General features: G+C 37.9%; 1 protein-coding gene across 4 annotated transcripts in view; it reads left to right on the forward strand.

The window, feature by feature from the left end:
• SKAP1 (src kinase associated phosphoprotein 1) overlaps window positions 1-20,127 on the forward strand; it is a 325,743-nt gene that overhangs the window by 58,048 nt on the left and 247,568 nt on the right. For all 4 annotated transcript variants that reach the window (XR_013406615.1, XR_013406614.1, XM_015119393.3 and 1 more), the window contains exon 3: window positions 9,225-9,250. Coding sequence is in view for 2 of the 4 variants with exons in the window: in XM_015119393.3 (XP_014974879.2) it covers window positions 9,225-9,250 (26 nt within the window). In the remaining 2 variants the exon portion in view is untranslated. The remainder of the gene's footprint in view (window positions 1-9,224; window positions 9,251-20,127) is intronic.

Raw genomic sequence — 20,127 nt, forward strand, 5'->3', positions numbered from 1 at the left:
CTAATACAACCTGGATACAAATCTTGGTTCTGCCGCTTAGTAGTTATGTGATCTTGGCCAAGTTGTTTGACCTTCCTGAGTTTGAGTTTCCTCATCTGTAACATGGGGTAATAATAGTAGTCCTGGGCTGGGCATAGTGGCTCATGCCGTAATCCCAGTGCTTTGGGAGGTCAAAGCAGGAGGATCACTTGAGGCCAGAAGTTTGAGACCAGCCTGGGCAACATAGTGAGAATTTGTATCTACTAAAATAAAAAATAAGAGAAATTAGCCAGGTGTGGTGGTGCACACCTATAGTCCCAGCTACTTGGGAGGCTGAGGCAGGAAGATTGCTTGAGCCCGGGAGTTCAAGTTTATAATAAGCTATGATTGCAGCACTGCATTCCAGCCTGGATGACAGAATGCAACCTTGTCTTAAAAATTAAAAAAAAGTCCTGACTTCCTAGGGTTGTTATGAATATTAAATAAAATAATACATGTGCCAGGCGTGGTGGCTCATCCCTGTCTGTAATCCTAGCACTTTGGGAAGCCAAGGCGGGCAGATCACCTGAGGTCAGGAGTTCGAGACCAGCCTGACCAACAGAGAGAAACCCCTCTCTACTAAAAATACAAAATTAGCTGGGCATGGTGGCGCATGCCTATAATCCCAGCTACTCAGGAAGCTGAGGCAGGAGAATCCCTTGAACCTGGGAGGCGGGGTTGCGGTGAGCCAAGACTGCACCATTACACTCTAGCCTGGGTAACAAGAGCAAAACTCTGTCTCAAAAATAAATAAATAAATTAAATAATACATTTAAAACATATACCTAGCACAGGGCTGGATGTGGTGGCTCAAGCATGTAATCCCAGCACTTTGGGGAGGCTGAAGTGGGTAAATCACTTGAGGCCAGGTGTTCAAGACCAAGCTTGCCAACATGGGAAAACCCCATCTCTACTAAAAAGAAAAAAATTAACTGGGTGTGGTGGTGCACGCTTGTAATCCCAGCTACTCAGGAGGCTGAGGCACGAGAATCGCGTGAACCCAGGAGACAGAGGTTGCAGTGAGCTGAGATTGTGCCACTGCACTCCAGCGTGGGTGACAGAGTGAGATTCTGTCTCAAAAATATATATACGATGTATATGTATATGTATATGTGTATATCTAGCACAATGCCTAACATATAAATGCTAATAAATGTTAATCATTTTATTATAGTTGGGAAATAGAATTAGTTTTCCTTTCTTTTTTTTTTTTGAGACAGGGTCTTGCTGTTTCACCCAGGCTGGAGTTGCGGTGGTGCAATCATGGCTCACTGCTGCCTCAACCTCACGGGCTCAAGGGATTCTCCCATTTCAGCCTCCCAAGTAGCTGGGACTACAGGCATGCCCCACCACGCCTGGCTTTTTTTTTTTTTTTTTTTTTTTTTTTAGAGACAGGGTTTTGCCATGTTACCCATGGCTGGTCTCAAGATCCTGGGTCCAAGCAACCTACCTGCCTTGGCCTCCCAGAGTGCTGGGATTACAGGCATGAGCCACCTCACCTGACCAGTATTTCTAATAATATGAGAACAGCTACAGTTGCTTGACCTGTTTCATCAGGATCTATCTAATTAGCTGACTGAGGGGGATAAAGCTCTGAGTACTTTGATCTCAGTAACCATGTTCATTGGTTAGCTCCATGGCCAAGAATCTGATATTCTCTCCCTTGCAATCTGTTGATTTAGATTCAGTAGCCCTATTTTCAGCAGAAACCTGATAATGTTTTCTGTGAATTGTTTGTTTATTTTTTACTATTTCAACTTTTATTTTAGACTTGGGGTACATGTGCAGGTTTGTTTCAGGGTATATAGTGTGATGCTGAAGTTTGGGATATAAATGATCCCATCACTCAAATAGTGAGCATAGTACCCAATAGTTTTTCAACTCCTACCCCTCTTTCTGTTTCCCCACCTCTTTTAGTCCCTAGTGTCTATTGCTCATACCTTTATGTTCATAAGTACCTAATGTTTAGCTCCCACTTTTAAGTGAGAGCATGCAGTATTTGGTTTTCTGTTTCTGCATTAATTTGCTTAGGATAGTGGCCTCCAGCTGCATCCATGTTGCTGAAAAGGACATGATTTCATTCTTTATTATGGCTGCATCATAGTCCATGGTGTATATATACTACATTTTAAAAAATCTAATCCACTGTTGATAGACACATAGATTGATTCCATGTCTTTGCTATTGTGAATAGTGCTGTGATGAACCTACAAGTGCATATGTCTTTTTGGTAGAAGGATTTATTTTCTTTTGGATATATACCCAGTAATGGGATTGCTAGGTTGAATGGTAGTTCTGTTTTAAGTTCTTTGACAAATCTCCAAACTGCTTTCCACAGCAGTGGAAAACTAATTTACATTCCCACCAACAGTGTATAAGTGTTCCTTTTTTCTCCACAGCCTCACCAGCACCTGTTGTTTCTTGACTTTTTAATAATAACCATTCTGGCTAGGTGTGGTGGCTCACACTTGTAATCCCAGCACTTTGGGTGGCTGAGGCGAGCTTGAGCTCAGGAGTTTGAGACCAGCCTGGGCAACATTGAGAAACCTTGTCTCTACAAAAAATACAATAATTAGCCAGGTGTGGTGGCATGTGCTGCTCCCAGCTACTGGGAGGCTGAGGTGGGGAGGATCGCCTGAGCCCAGGAGGTTGAGGCTGCAGTAAGCCTCACACTGCAGCATTCTATGTATGATCACACCACAGCACTCTAGCATAGACGACAGGGTGAGACCCTGTTTCAAAAAAATATAATAATAATGATAGCCATTCTGATTGGTGTGAGATGGTTTTGATTTGCATTTCTCTGATGATTAGTAATGTTGAGCATTTAAAAATATTCGTTGGCCACTTGTGTGTCTTCTCTTGAGACGTGTCTGTTCATGTCTTTTGCAAACTTTTTGATGGCGTTGTTTTTTGCTTGTCCAATTAAGTTCTTTATAGACTCTGCGAATTTGGGGTGGCAACCTAGAACTGTGTGTTCGCAGCATGAAAGATACTGAAATATATTTGTAGATGAACCATATCTATTATAGTCATCATTTCAACCATAGTACCTGGGCAAAGGGCTTGTCATAGAAAACATCCAATAAATATTGAATTGGTTGGCTGAGTCACTGAATTCTTTTAGAATAGTAAAATATCTTTAGAGAAAGACTCAGTTAATTTTGATGATTGTTTTAATTGTTAGATTATGTTTTCAAGACTTTCCTCCTTAGTTTCTTATTAGAGGTCCTGTTCTGAAACTGGTTGTTGGTGATAGAAACTTGTCCATTCCACTTAAAAGCTGTGTAATGATGAGTAAGTTATTTAATCCTTGATGCCTCAGTTTTCTCATTTAGAAAATGGGCATAATAATAGGGTTAGAGTGTGGAGGAAATGGGTTAATGTAAGAAAAGTGCTTAGAGCAACATCCAACAAAATGTTCAATAAATCTTAGCATTGTTATTAGCGCTACTATTATTACTACTACAGTGACTGCTGCTTATCAAGATTCCCTGAATACTGTGGGTTCAATTTATTTGTACCTTTCCCCAAACTAAAATTCATTTTTTTTTTTTTTACTTTTTTTTTTTTTTCCGAGACATGGTCTCACTCTGTTGCCTAGGCTGGAGTGCAGTGGTGCAATCATGGGTCACTGTAGCCTCAACCTCCCAGGCTCATGCAATCCTCCCATCTCAGCCTCCTCAGCAACTGGGACTACAGGTGCACACCACCACACCCAGCTAATCTTTGTACTTTTTGTAGAGACAGGGTTTTGCCATGTTGTCTAGGCTGGACTCAAACTCCTGGGCTCAAGCAATATACCCACCTTGACCTCTCAGAGTGCTTGGATTATAGGTGTGAGCCACTGCATCTGACCTAAAGTTCAGTTAAAACATCCTTATTTTATTTATTTATGTTTATTTATTTATTTTGAGACAGAGTCTCTCTCTTGCCAAGGCCGGAGTGCATGGCTTAATCTCGGTTCACTGCAACCTCTGCCTCCTGAGTTCAAGTGATCCTTCTGCCTCAGACTCCTAACTAGTTGAGATTACAGGCATGCGCCACCACGCCCAGCTAATTTTTTTGTGTTTTTAGTAGAGACAGGATTTCACCATGTTGGTCAGGCTAATATGGAACTTCTGACCTCCCAAAGTACTGGGATTACAGGCACAAGTCACCGTGCCCAGCCAAAACATCTTTAATTTGAAAACATAAATAGCATACTCTACAATGTAATACTAAAATTTTAAGACTCTGTTCTGTAGCATAGAGAAAATATTGTGAAATTTTATTCTTCCATTTTCACTATTGGAGGCACAAATGAAGATGGGTTTATTTTTACTGAATGTGAAAATGATCATCATCAATATAGTTGCAACATTCTCTCTCTGCTCATTCTGTACTCATCATTTTTCAGTTCCAGATGTCATTTGCATGGTCCTGATGACATTGAGTATGGATATTGCAGAGGAGTGATAGCTTCCCTTTCCTATTGAAGCTGAAGCTTCAAAGAGAAGATTAAAGAAGTGTTTGTTATCTATCTGCACAGGCCTGATATGAAATTCTCAGAGGCTTTTAGGATAAACACAACTCTGTATGTGTGCATTTATGTACTTTTTCTTCTGTATATTTCTATTGTGGTCTTTGTATTTTGGTTTAAAATTTCTAATTTCAGACTTGTTGGATTCTCTGGCTAAAGGAGAATTGTTTTCAGAAAAACAGTATGAATTGGAAGATGTTGGCAGGATATTACTAAATCCCTCCTGAAGAGTATAGAATTCTCTATTGTGGAATTATATTTCTAGAGAACATGAAGAAGGCCACCCATGGAATATCTTTAACAAGACAAGACCAAGATCTTAAAGGTGTCCAGCAGAGACTAATCTGTGGTGCCCTCCAGTGAGGGATGCAATTGCTCACCTTTTGGGATTTCCTTCTAGAAGTGTTCTTTGTGAGCTTTGGAATAGAGGTGTGGCTTTTTAAAAAAACAAACTCCCTGTAGGGTTAATCCATAAATAATATTTAGAGAAAGAATAGAGGGAGAAAAGTTAGGATAGCAAGATACCTTCTGAAAAAGAAGGGAACTAACATTCCACTTCATACTGTTCCACATCAAGTTCTACATATAATTTTTATTGTCAGAATTTTCTTTTTTTTTCTTTTTCTTTTTTTTTTTTTTTTTGTGACAGGATCTCGTTCTATTACCCAAGCTGGAGTCCAGTGGCATGATCACAGCCAACTACAACCTCAACCTCCCAGGTTCAAGCGATCCTCCCACCTCAGCCTCCCCAGTAGCTAGGACTAGCATGTGCCACCACGCCCAGCTAAGTTTTGTACCTTTTGTAGAGATGGGATTTCTCCATGTTTCCCAAGCTCATCTTGAACTCCTGGGCTCGAGCAATCCTCCTGTCTTGGCCTCCCAAAGTGCTGGGATTACAGGTGTGAGCCACCACACCCAACCTCAGATTTTTTTAAATTGACAAATGCAGTGGAATATATTTAAACTGCACAGTATGATTATACACACACACACACACACACACACACACACACACACACACACGGTGAAATGATTACCTTAGTCATATTAATTAATACATTCATCACCTTACATGGCTTACATGGTTACCTTTTTTTTTGGTGAAAATACTTAAAATCTATTCTCTTACCAAATTTCAAGTATGTAACACAGTATTATTAACTATAGTCACCATGCTGTACATTAGATCCTTAGAACTTATTCATCTTATGATCGAAAGTTTGACAGAAATATTTAATTACAGTATTACCAGGAATAAAGCAGGTTCTGCTATTTAACATCAACTAGATGAACCTACTACTTTATTTGATACTGTTGAGTTCTTAAGATATAACTACTATTGGCAGAAGCAATACTCTTAGTATATATGACTTATAAGATCATATTTCTTCTCGACTAACAAGAGAAACCAGGAAGCCAGGGCACTGTAAAGTAGGTAGAGAAAAGGACTGAAAATGTGTATTAGTTGGAGTGGGCATCATGGGACAGGGAGGCAGAGAAGAGGCTGAGATCATCAATAACATACTTTGCCTATTTAACAATTTACCTAGAGCACCTTTTAACTGCCACTGTATGACTAGGGTTTTTTCTGGGCCAATAAATGAGAACAACATTGGTTAGCACAGTTCCTGCTGTTGCCATCATCAATATTTTGGAAAGAAGAGAGAGAGAGTGTGTGTACATACACATGTGCACATATATGTATGCACATACTCGAACTCTAATTTCTATTTATATTAAATTAGAAGTTGGGTAATGATAGGAATTGGGGGTTAGGGAAGTGCCTCAAGAGAAGATGGAAAATAGCAAGAGCAGATAGAAAATTGCTCAGCCATTTGATGATTTGCTTGATTAGCTATGTTTTACAGAAAGGAGTTTTGTGGAAAACTCTTCATGGTGGCCAGGTACGGTGGAAAGCTGCACTGTCTGCTAGGTGGAGACTGACCCATCATACTATTATTCACAACGTATTTAAGTTTCATCCAGTTTCAGCTTACATATGCCCCTGCATTGATATGGATGCTCCTTCTTCCCAGCTTTTGAAGCTTTCCACTTCCCGCCCCATCCTCTGCCCCTTCCTCTCCCCTTTGCTACTGCAGATGTCAAAGCTGTCCTGGAATTTCCTCACCCTCTAACCTAAGTATCTTACATTTTTCTTCACCTGATTGCCAGCGCAGAACTGTTCTGGAAAAGGAAAGGAACAAGGAAGGACAAATTGTCAGGTTTCTTCTCCACTTTCTTATGTCTGATAATGTTCCCCAAATTCAACTGTGAATTATGACAACATACTTACTCTCCACTGACCTCTTCTGTCTTCATTTTCTGAAAATTTATCACACAGTAAAGAAATAACCACTATACTCACTGGGCTGATACTCTGCCCTGAAGAAGCCAAGCCTAATTTTAGTAATGTATGTACTAGAAGACACACCATTATCACCTATCTCCTTTTCTGCATCTTTTTTTGTGGTTTGTGGACCTTTTAAACTGCAAATTCCAACCTGCCTTATTTTTTTGTTGTTCTGTTTTGTTTTGTTTTTGGCTTTTAGCAGGGTGAAGCCATGATTTTTAGTTTCTGCCTCTAGTGATAAGTGGAAAAGAGGGATGAGGAAGGGGCTTTACTGACCCATCAGAAACAGAAACTAAGAAACCATGACTGTATTCTCTCTCTTGGGCACCACTGCAAAATAATTCTATAAAAAACTGTGGACTCCCTCCCTAGGTTAAAAAAAAAAAAAAAAAGCTCCGACGCACATATACACTCCTGAGAGATCAAAATGAGGATAGAAAAGCATCCCTTATATTTGGTGGCATGAAGGTTATTGTGTCTGTAGCAACAGTTAATGTGCAATGGCTCTCAGCCTGACTGGAGGATGTTGAGTAAGTGGGCAGTGAGGGACTAAAATGAGCCAAGTGTAGACAGTGCTTTTGAAAATGTCACTGTGACATGAAGGGAAACAGGACAGCAGGTGGAGGGATGTGAAGGGGTGAGGGAGGATTTGCTTTATTTTTATATGAGCATAAACGCTGATGGAAAGGGCCAAACTGGAGGAAGTGGTTGAATACAGACAAGAGAAAAATCGATAAAGAATAACGTAAAGTTCCTGTGAAGGTAGGAGGAAATGGGATCCAAAATACAGTAGACTTTCTTGGGTAATCATCATATATAACATTGTTTTTGTGGGGAAAGAAATGCAATTTAGTTTCCAAATAAGAGACTTACAAATGATCCTTTCCACCATTGCTATTTTGTTAGTTTAAGACTTCAAGAGTTACTGGATGCAGTGGCTCATTCCTGTAATCCCAACACTTTGGGATGCCAAAGTGGGAGGATTGCTTAAGCCCCAGCCTGGGCAACAAAGTGAGACCCCATTGCTACCAAAAAAAAAAAGACAAAAAACAGTAATTGCTTTTCACTCTCTCATTGCAACGTCATTGAGAACTAGTAGTAATGTGTGTAAGCATCTAGATGTGGTGGCACGTGCCTGTGGCCCCAGCTACATGGGAGGCTGAGACAGGAGGATCTCTTGAGCCCAGCAGCTCAAGGCTGCAGTGAGTGATGTTCATGCCATTGCATTCCAGCTTGGGTGATAGAGCAAGACCCAGTCTCAGGAAAAAAAAAAAAAAAAAAAAAAAGACTTCAAGGGTTGTCAGTTTTGCCAATTATTTCCTAAAATAATAGAGGAGATAGGATGGTACAATGAACTACAAGAGCCCCATTCTTGGCTCAGACACTAAAATGTTAGACAACCTTAAGTCAATTGCACTAAAATGTTAGACAACCTTAAGTTAATTGTTCATGTTTCACTTGTTGTTTGTTTTATTTTGTTTTTTGAGACGGAGTCTCGCTCTGTCACCTAGGCTGGAGTGCAATGGTGCGATCTTGGCTCGCTGCAACCTCCGCCTCCTGGGTTCAAGGGATTCTCCTGCCTCAGCCTCCTGAGTAGCTGCGATTACAGGCGCCTGCCACCACGCCCAGCTAATTTGTGTATTTTTAGTAGAGACAGAGTTTCACCATGTTGGTCAGGCTGGTCTCGAACTCCTGACCTCGTGATCCGCCTGCTTTGGCCTCCCAAAGTGCCACCGCATCAGCCACTGCACCCGGCCCATGTTTCACTTGTAAAATTAAGAATTTAGGCTTAAAAGGCAAAGTCCAGGAGTTCGAGGCTGCAGTGAGCTATGATTGTGTCACTGTACTCCAGCCTGGGTAACAGAGAAAAAAAATTAGGCTTAAGAGGCATTTGAGGATGTGTTGGTGTTGGTGGTGGGGTTTGACTGTTGTAACAACTGGGAGTGCCTCTGGTATTTGTTACCTAGGACCAGTGATGGTAATGGTCCTGTAATACACGGGCCAGATTGTCACAGCAAAGAACCATCCTGCTGAAAGCCTGTAGAGCTCTTGATGAGAAACCCCAGGCCACCGCTAGGTTCCCTTTTAGGATCTTTCCAGCTCTAAAGTCAAAATTATCTGAGGAATTTCAGTGAATTAAATGCATCTTTTAAGCCATTGAGACTCTTTCAAATGTCAGGGACAACCTTTTGTTTTCCTCAAAATTAGTAGTGACTTTGGCTGGTTATAGACTTTAGCAAGCTTCCTGGACCAGGTGCTATACTATGGTAGGCCAACCAAAATTGAGAAATACAAGTTTGACTTACTCCCTTATTTTTTCCCCTTGTATTTCAGGTACTATTGGGATTTTCAGCCCCAAGGTGAGTCCTCTTTGACCACGTACGGTTTTATGCTAAAAATGTGTAAATGGGATTGTTTATTTCTGTCTCTTCTCTACAGACTTCTCCACAGAGTGGCATTAGCCATTTCCAAGAAAAGTTAGTGGAGTGTTTAATTAACCTTCACCCTGCTGTGCCCCCCTACCCTGCTTTTTAGCAACAAAAGGCTCTATGCTTCTTCCTTCTGCGTGGATTGTTGCTAGATTATTTTATAAAACCAAGGCTATAATATGCTTTAATTCCTTGAGCTTTGTTAGGTGCCAACAGGATCCAGTAGCATTCAAATAAAATAGTAGCCGAGTCCATAATAAAAACCTTGGGAGGGTTCCAACTCAGCTAATCCTTCATTTGCTCCAGAAATAAATTCCAGTATGTTACCTCCTCGATCACAGTGCCCTTCCACACAACCTGCCTGTCTGGCAGCAGAGAAATGTCAGAAATGGAGCAGTGTTGAAATTCCCACTAGAACAGTGTTATCACATTTTAATATGAGCCTCGCTGCAGCCTCAGTGCTTCTAATTGCTTTCAAACCATTGTTTTCCTGCTTTTGCTTGATGAACCCAGCATCTGGCATGATTCTAAAAAGTACTACAGACAGCTGTGTGCAAAATTAAAAAAAAAAAAAAAAAGGCCAGGATGAAAACACATTTTTAAAAGGTTCAGAATTGAAATATTTTTTTCTGAATTCAAACAGTTTGAGGGGATATCTTTTAAAGTATTTGCCTTCCTTCCTTGGTTGAGAATGTTGGAAATGTCAACCTGAATATTATCTTAATTTATTGTAAATGGAGGGGCTTTATTTTCTCAGATAATCAGAGTTTTAGATCAAACTTACAAATAGCTTTATGAACTATTTTGCTCTATAACTTTCTTAACCAATTGTACTTTTTATTCTCTTAATGTTGTCACTGTATCCAACCTCAGTGAATAGTAATACCTTAAATAAATTAAAATTGTGAGTGGTTATAATAGTTTTATTAAAATTTTTATTTTTCTAGCTCATACTTTTAGTGTATTTCAAGTTTTTATAAAGCTTTCTTTTAAAGCCATCTTTAAGAAATAAAAATCATATATTTTCAAAGCTTCTTGACTCTTGTAAGTTAAAGTGGGAGCACTTACACTATTTTACATAATGTGATGTGCTGTTACTATGTATCTCACTGTCCTAAAGCATTGATAGATGAAAACATAGATTGAGCAGTGGATAATTTTATGTAATAGTGTAGTGGTTTGCTTTGCAAAATGTGAATTGCACTATTCAGGGGATGGCCCTATAGTTCAGGGTTTAACAGATGTTAACCAAAATCCACAGGGAGAAGAATATGATTGTGAACTGGCAGAAATGAATGAAACTGTGAGGGTAGAATTAATTACCTAAAGGAGAAATAAAGAATTAGTGTCAGAGATGTGGTATAGGAATAGGTTGAGAAGAGAAAATAATTTTGGAGCTTAACACAAGAGACTATATGGGACTAAAAAAGACAAAGGGAACATCTTACCAGATTCTTGACATGGTGGCATTGCAGTCATCTTTCAACATAAAGCAGCTTCTACCCATCCTTTCTCTCTTGGAGAGAGGACAGAGGTAGAGCAGCCAAGGAGACAAGTGAAAATTTATTTAGAACAGAAAACTGTATTTGCTTCTTGACAGCAATTAAATGTATGTGGCAAAATCTTAGTGCATTTGGAAGTAAATGTAAGGAAAGATGATATAGAAAAACTCATGCCCTAGCCCCTAGTCTCATGCCTTCTCACATATTTTCAGGGATGGGGGGCATTAGTGAGAGGTAAAAGTATCTTTTACCTTGCCCTTTTGATCAGACCTTTGCTGATTACGTGCTTCAGAAGCTGGTGGGATGGGTAGGAGCAGTAACTGGTCTAGATAAGGTACAACAGGACAATTTAAGATTATGAAAAGATTAGAAATATGTAAGAAAGAGAACAACTAGCAGAAGAATCTTTAAAGCCCTTGAAAACTGGGTGGTGTTGGGATGGGAGTGAGAAAGAACAGAAATGATGGCCCCAAACTTTCTGAGCATTTTTGTCTGTGACAGGACCCTCTGTACAAGAAGATGATGGGATGAATTTTATTAACTCTGCATTTGCCTAAATACGCACTTGAGTTCTTCAAGATATTTGAACTAAACCAGGTCTGATGCCTGGAAGGAAAATAGTCTTTCATTATAAAAGATCCATTATTTGTATATCCTTTTAGTAGCACATATTTTAAAAATAGTAGCCTTGGCCGGGTGAGGTGTCTTATGCTTGTAATCCTAGCACTTTGGGAGGCTGAGGCAGGCAGGTGGATCACCTGAGATCAGGAGTTCGAGACCAGCCTGACCAACATGTACTAAATACAAAAAATTAGCTGAGAGTGGTGGTGCATGCCTGTAGTCCCAGCTACTTGGAAGGCTAAGGCAGGAGAATTACTTGAACCTGGGAGGTGGAGGTTTCAGTGAGCCGAGACTGTGCCATTGCACTCAAGCCTTGGCAACATGAGCGAAACTCATGTCTCAAAAAAAAAAAAAAAAAAAAAAAAAAGCAACCTTATCAAGATATAATTCACATGCCATAAAATTTACCCTTTTAAAGGGTACAAGTTAGTGGTATAGATATAGTATAGTATAGTATAGTACAGTACAAGTTGTGCAACCATCACCACTATCTAATTTCAGAACGTTTCATCACCCCAATAAGAAACCCTGTATGGATTCTAGAGCCCATTATCTCCAGAGGTAGAGAGCCCATACTCTTCGTGACTGTTTTTCACTGTCTCATTGCAAGGTTGTTGAGGGTTAGTAGTAATGTGTGTAAGCATCTAGCTTAGTACCTGGACATGGTTAAAAAAAAAAAAAAAAGCCAGTAGTTTCTATTTATCATAATGGTACATTAATGGTAATTCTTTCTCTCACATTTCCACCTAGGTTTTCTTATTGGTCCACTGTCAACTTCCTGAGTGATATTTATTTTAAAAAGGAAACAGGGAAAATAAAACATGATCCAAAGAATATATTACTTTAATGTAGAGGGGATATAAATGGAAGGGCACTTTTAATGAGCTTAAACATAATTGGAGAACATGAAAAAGGCTTTTTGTTTTTACTTGACAATAAGACATAATATTGCTTTGATAATTCATGTCCTGCTTACTCAAAAAAATTTTCTATTTAATTTTTTACTTAAAGTTACGAAGAAAAGCCAGTGGAGTTTTTGCCATGGAATTTTTATAATTTCAGTAATCTATATCTAAAAGGTGATATTGATAAGGCAATATTAATTTTGCCCTTAGATTTGATGACACTATTACTTAAAGTTATTGAGCAAACTGATTTCCTTCATTTTGCTTCAGTTTCCTCTTTTATAAAATGAGTTAGTGACAATTTTTAATCAAAAATTTGATTATAAGGTATAATGTTTATAATTCAAAATTTATTGCTACAAAAAAAACTTCATGAGTATTAGATTGAATTTCCCACCAGAGGCCCAGAATCTAAAACAAATGACATAATATTTAAATAAAAATCTAGGGAAGACCATGGGAATATTATATATAATAATATCTCTTTTTCTGTCCAGTGATCACTCACATTACATTTGTAGTAGTGGTAAACATGGGTCAGTGGAATCTCTTGCCAACTTAAAGATTATTTGAGTATCTCTATAAGTGGTATAAAGGGTTTCTGAGAAAATTATTCAGTATATTTCAATACGAAAAAATTCTACTTTGTGAAGCTTAAAAATCTCATTTTGAAATGGCAAGCCTATATTAATGTCAAAGTAAATCAATGCCTAATAATATAGCCTGGCAGGCCAGGTACGGTGGCTCATGCCTGTAGTCCCAGCACTTTGGCAGGCTGAGGGCAGGTATATCACTTGAGCCCAGGAGTTTGAGATCAATCTGGGCAACATGGTGAGACCCTGTATCTACAAAAAAACAAAATCAGCTGGGCGTGGTGGCACAGGCCTGTGGTCCTAGCCGCTTGGGAGGCTGAGGTGGGAGGATCACTTGAGCCTGGCAGGTTGAGACTGCAGTAAGCCGAGATCGTGCCACTGCACTTCAGCCTAGGAGACAGAGCGAGATCTTGTCTCAAAACACACAAACAAAGAAATAAACAAATAAAAATATAGCCTGGCAAAAACAAATAGTGCTAAGTGAGTAAGGAAATTATAAAGCCATAACTGTAAATTGAGGGATTTAAGACGTTTACCAACGAATGTATAAACTTTATGTGCATTCTGAGTCAAGCAAACTATTTTTAAAAATGACATCTATGAGAGAATTAGAAATATGAACACTGACTGTTTATTTTATATTATTAGGAAACTACTGATTTTTTTTAGGTGTGGCAGTGGTATTACGGTTATTTTTTTTTAAAAGAGTTCTTTATTTTAGAGGTTAAAAAGAGTTCTTTATTTTAGAGGTTAATTTTTTAAAAAAGAGTTCTTGATTTTAGAGAGAGGTGTGCTATGATATTTAAAGATATAATGTCTGAGAAATAATATGGGAGAGGAGAAAGAAACAGGGTAAGTATAGATGAGACAAGATCGACCATAAATTGACACTTGTTGAAGTTGGATGATGTATATATGGGAGTTTGTTACACTGTTTTGTCTACTTCAATACATGGGTAAACTTCTCCATAATGCAAAGGTAAAAGAAAAAGGTTGAGATTGATTAAAAATGTAACATTATTCTTTTATCTCTGTCATGAGACCTAGTATATTAATGCATACATTGCTTTCTGCATCTGGATATAAAGTACATAGAATAGTGAACTGATTTTTTAAATTGCTGTTCAGGTTAATGTTTTATGATAAAAAGAGCCTAAGCTTTGAAATCAGACCTGAATTAGAATCCCAGCTCCTCTGCTTAGAAACTTTGTTAGCTACTGCAAATTACATAACTTCTTGAAGCTTCAGTTTCCTTATGTATAAAATCTCACTAATAATATCTACTTCACAGTTGTTATGAGATGTAATGAGTTTTAATGAGATTATGACTCATGAGGAGTGCTTGCCACATGGTAGGCACTTACTACCTAAGTAAGTGGTAACAAGTATTATTATGTCTCAAAGTAGGGCGAGGCAAGTACATACATGTATGAAACTTTGATAATAAAAATTTCACTTATCTTTTCATAAAATTAATTCATTCATTATAGCTGAACCCTGGTGTAGGGCCATGAAACTTACCATGTATAGATTTGTAAGGTTTGTATTTATAGAGAGCATTTTTATTGGTGGTAGCCACTTCAGAGGCTAGATTTACAAGCTTTTTGCTATATAGTGTTTGAGACATGTTGAATGGAAGCACAAATGTTGCTTAACTTCTTGTCCCTTGTGGTCACATACTTGGAGCATGTAGTTATGACAACTACAAGAAGCAAAACATTAAAGCAGCAAAGAAACACCATCTTTACACTTTAAAAAAAAGAGGAAGGAAATTTCCTTTGAAGTTGAAGAGAAGTGTTTTTGAATTAATGGAGTGTACAGTGATTTTACTAAGTTTTATTTATGAAAATACTCTTTGCATTCATGCCAAAAAGTTTCAGCACAGTCATAAGTAGGATTTATACAAAGAAACACAGCCCAAATTTATGACGTGTTTGCAAATGTAAGAAAAAGTCTAAATTTACAATATTTATAATTTATTGTTAAGTATCTTTCCACCACTATTCCTGGAATGCTGATATTTTATAAACACAAGCATTGGTTTTGAATCTAGACTATCTCAACCTATACTACTTTTTTAAAAAAGAAATCTTCCAGCATGTTTTCCGTGTCTCTTGGGGATTTAATAGGGGGGAAATGAACCCAGGCTGAATACTCTTGCCTTTGGCTTTGGCCCAACCTTCTAACATCAGCAGTCTTGACAGCTGCTTTTGTGGCTTGACTTCCTTCGGGCATTTTCTGCCCTTTTCTTATTTGCTATGTTTTATACAAATTAATCTGTAGAAAGTGGATACACACACAAACTGTTTTTGAAGTTAATTACTAATTTTGATAGCTTTTCGAATATTTTACTTCCTATACATCTACTGGTAGGGTGTTCTTTAGTGGAATAATGCATTTTTAAAAAGGGCAGAATAATGCATTTTAAAATTAATGCAGTAGTTGTTTTGCAATGACTGTCAAAGATTTTTTATAACAAAAAGACTCACTTTTTTCCTTTTTAAAGTTAACATTTTGTAAGATTTTTATGTCCTTTCCAAAAGTCCTTCCTATTCTGTAGTAGATGATATTAAGATTAAAAAAAGAACTAAATTTTATGCAGGTAAAAGAAATCACTGGAATCAGGTAATGCTGCCTTCTGTATTCCCTACACAATGTATTGTGTACAAGGATGTTCATTATAGCATTGTTTGGAATAGCAAAGACTACAGACAGCCTAAATGTCCAGGAATAGGGGACTAGTTAAATAAATGTATATCCATTTAATGGAATACTATATAGAGTTAAAAGAAAATGATACATATATATGTAATATGTATGTAATATGTAATATGGAAGGTTCTCCAAGGAGTATTGTTAGATGAAAAGGGTAATTTGAGCAAACCAGTGTGTATAGTTTGTTTCTCTGTGTGTGTGTGTGTGTGGCACAACCACACGTGTTTTTATTTGTATATAGAATATTTTTGGAAGGATACATATGAATCTGTTAACAGTGGTAACCATTAACAGAGGTAACCGCTTTTGAGGGGGGATATTGGTACGAATGAAAGAGAGAATCTTCTTTGGTACTATTTGAATTTTCACCATGTGCATGTATTATTTTTTAATGTTAAAAATTGGTTAAAGTAAAAAATGAGATAAATCTATATTGCTGATATGGAGCAATTGCTAAGATAAATGGTTAGGAAGAAAAGCCGGATACACAACAGAACAAATGTTACATTTGTTTAAAAAGAGGAAAAAAAATACATATGCCACACACACAGAGACTCTTGTTATATTAGGTACAAAAATTAATAGAACACCCAAGAAATCTCACAATGGTTGCCTCTGGAGAGAAGGATCAAGAGAAGAGAGGATAGATGAATTTTCATTATATGCCTTCTTGTAACATTTGAAGGTTTTGCTCTGGGCATACTTAACTTTTTTTATTTAATAAAGAAGCTTTCCAAAACAGACCAAAAAAACAGCATGGTAGTAATCTATTTTTCAGTAGAATCATGATTAACAGTTTCTTATCCATTCAAGTTTTTTCTATTTATTTTATTTGTTTATTTATTTATTTTAGTTTTTGAGACAGAATCTCACTCTGTCACCTAGGCTGGAGTGCGGTGGCTTGATCTCGACTCACTCACTGCAGCTTCCATCTCCCGGGATCAAGTGATCCTCTCACTTTGGCCTCCCCAGTAGCTGGGACTACAGGCATGAGCCACCATGCCCAGCTAATTTTTGTATTTTTTTGTACAGACAGGGTCTCACCATGTTACCAGGCTGGTATCAAACTTTTGGGCTCAAGAGATTTGCCTGCCTCAGTCTCCCAAAGTGCTGGAATTACAGGCATGAGCCACTGCTTCTGGCCTATTTATTTTGAAATGTTAATTAATGGGCAAGGCCCTGATGGTGGTCAAATAGCAGCATTCTCTGTTGTTTAATGTTTGAGAACGTTGGTATATATAGGTGTGTTGAATTTACTCATCATTTAAAACTGAATTTTTTTTATTTTTTATTTTTATTTTTATCTATTTATTTTAGACAGAGTCTCACTCTGTCACCCAGGCTGGAGTGCAGTGGCACGATCTCAGTTCACTGCAACCCCCATCTCCCGGGTTCAACCAATTCTTGTGCCTCAACCACCCAAGTAGTTGAGATTACAGGGACGTGCCACCATGCCTTACTAATTTTTGTATTTTTAGTAGAGATGGGGTTTTGCCATGTTGGCCAGGCTGTTCTCTTATTCCTGGCCTCAAGTGAAAAAGTGAATTTAAAAATAAGTTATATGGCCAGGCATGGTGGGTCACATCTGTAATCTCAGCACTTTGGGAAGCCAAGGGAGGCTGACTGCTTGAGCCTGGGAGTTCCAGACCAGCCTGGGCAATATAGAGAGACCCCATCTTTACAGCAGATCCAAAATTAGCCAAACATGGTGGTGTGCACCTGTGGTCCCAGCTACTTTGGAGGTTGGGGTGGGAGGATCAGTTGAACCTGAGAGGTCAAGGCTGCAGGGAGCCACAATTACACCACTGCACTCTGGCCTCGGTGACAGAGTGAGACCCTGTCTCAAAACAAAAACAAAACAAAAATAATAATAATTTTAAATTAGTATTGTATAATACTCATGGTGACTGATAATGAATACCTTTTCTTACCCGATCTTAGTTTTTTTAGAAGTTCACAGAACTTCAGATTTTCGTCTTCACGTAGATGTCAGGGGAAATCAAGTCACTGAAAATTAATGACTGCTTTAAGTTTATTTGATTAGCCCAGGGGACTCTGGTTGAAGAAAAAAACAACTTATAAATGGTTTCTCTTAGAAGGTATTATTCCTGGACCAACACAGAAAATCAGGTGAGAAGTATAGTTTCTGAACATAGAATTTTTACATAAGAATTAGTGTTCATCAGGACTTGTGCCTCTAACAAATTTTCATGTTCTAAACACAAAAATATTGAGAGAAAAGTGTAGTTCATTTGAATACAAGCTTTTTTGGTTTTTCTGCTTAAAACTTTTTTGTAAGTAAGTAGGTTAAGCATTCAGACTTGAAACCCAATGAATTTGCTTGATATTTTGAGGCTAAATAATGTAATAGGTGGACCCAATTCTATTAGAAAGCATTTATTTTTCATTTGGCTTCTCATCAACACATGCTTCTCTCAGAAACTTGTTTATGAAGATGGCTAAGTATCACTAGCACAGGAAAGGGACTGCTAAGTTATAGGCAAGGGGATTTATATGACATGTAAAATAAAGATTGCAATTTCTGCTGACTCTTGTGAGGCAAATAGTGGGAGAACCAATCTTGTGAACCCTATCGATCCTTGTCAGCTGATGTGAATTTAAGACACATTTGCCATCCTGGAAAAGTTCTTGATCATGATTAATCTCTAAAAGGTATTTTCCTAAACTTAAAAAGTGATACCACTTACCCTTAAGATTTACGCACTTTACTCGTGTTAGTGATACCTCAATTAAAAAGTAATTTTTTAAAATAAAGAGATACTTTTTCATGTGAAACTTTTTTTCCAAGGAACCAAATATTGAACTGAATTCTTGACAGTGAAAGGTTTTGGCTGTTGATAGTGGTGTTACACACATGTTGTCGAATACGTGAACGAGAATCCCTGTTTAGAATGGGATGTGGCATGGGGAGGTTGAATCTTGTCACCATTTGCCAGTACAGCTTTAGTGATATTGACGGTTTATGTTATCGCAAAGAAAACTTACCCTTTCTTCAGTATGTTAAAAGCTGGCTCATATGTTTAGGCCTGCTAATCTTACCCATAATCCATTCTTTACTATGTATTATTTTATTTTTACTCCTTGGACTTTTGAAAAACACTTCTTATATCTACCTGTAGCCTGTAGAACATGTAGTCTCATTCTTCTTCTTCTTCTTTTTTTTTTTTTTTTTGAAACAGAGTCTTGCTGTATCACCCAGGCTGGAGTGCAGTGGTGCGATCTCAGCCTCCTGGGTTTTAGGCAATTCTCTCTGCCTCAGCCTCCTGAGTAGCTGGGATTACAGGCACCCGCCACCACGCCCAGCCAATTTTTGTATTTTTAGTAGAAATGTGGTTTTGCCATGTTGGCCAGGCTAGTCTTGAACTCCTGACCTCAGGTGATCCACTCGCCTTGGCCTCCCAAAGTGCTGCAGTTATAGGTGTGAGTCACCGCACCCAGCCATCTCATTCTTCTTTAATGGAAGATGTTAGAATCCAACTAGCCTTATAGTTTCTCTCAAGAAGTCAAGTAGTGTTGGCTTATCAGTTGGGGCATAATAGACCCTAAAATGCATCAGGATTGTAAACGAGTGCTAAGGTCTACTACAACTTGTTTGGGAGAAAGGAAAGGTGGGACAAGAGAGCAAGATGAACCAATAGTAATAAAATTGCTACATTTATGTGACATTATATATTTTTCAGGGGATTTTTCTGCTCTGAGACTTAAAGCATGTTGGTGCCAGAAAGGAAACACATTCTTTAACCAAACCAAGTCAATGCTATATTTAAGTATCCAACAGAATCAAACAGAAGGTGCTGGAAAAAATTCAGTGTATTAATTTCACTAAGCCTGAGGTGGCTGTTCTAAATTTTGCAAGCATGAAATTCATACCAGAAAGTGATATTTTGAAAGAATTACTACATTACTTGATAACAAATTTCAACTATGAATTGGACCACTTCTTTCTTGACCAAATCATTGAACACATTTGGTTTTGTCTGTCAGTTCTACTCTCCATACCTAATGTGACTACTGCTATTATCACTAATAATCATAATTTATAAATTTACTTTACTGAAGTTAAAATAGTAATTGATAGCATATACCATAAAGTTAACTCACTGGCTGTCATTCAGTATGCTTTACCTTTGAGTAATGATCATGATTTATTAAACATGCAGATTTTCAGGCTACATAGTTCAGTGGATTAGAACAAGAGCTTAGTAATCAGACAAGTTGGGCTAAAAGCCTGGCCCTGCCACTTATAAGTCACTTATATGACTTTGGGTAAGTTATTTCATCTTTGTGTCTCAATTTCTTTATCTTCATCTTTGGGTTAATAATACATCTCAGGATTGTTTTGAGGATTAAATGAGATAGTCCAAAAGAGCCTTGACCCAGAGCTTGTACCAAGTAGGAATTTAGCTAGCTATTATATAATTATTTTTATTATAGTTAACTTTCTCCTATGT

Source organism: Macaca mulatta, chromosome 16 (genome assembly GCF_049350105.2).
Source record: "Macaca mulatta isolate MMU2019108-1 chromosome 16, T2T-MMU8v2.0, whole genome shotgun sequence".
Classification (NCBI taxonomy): domain Eukaryota; kingdom Metazoa; phylum Chordata; class Mammalia; order Primates; family Cercopithecidae; genus Macaca; species Macaca mulatta.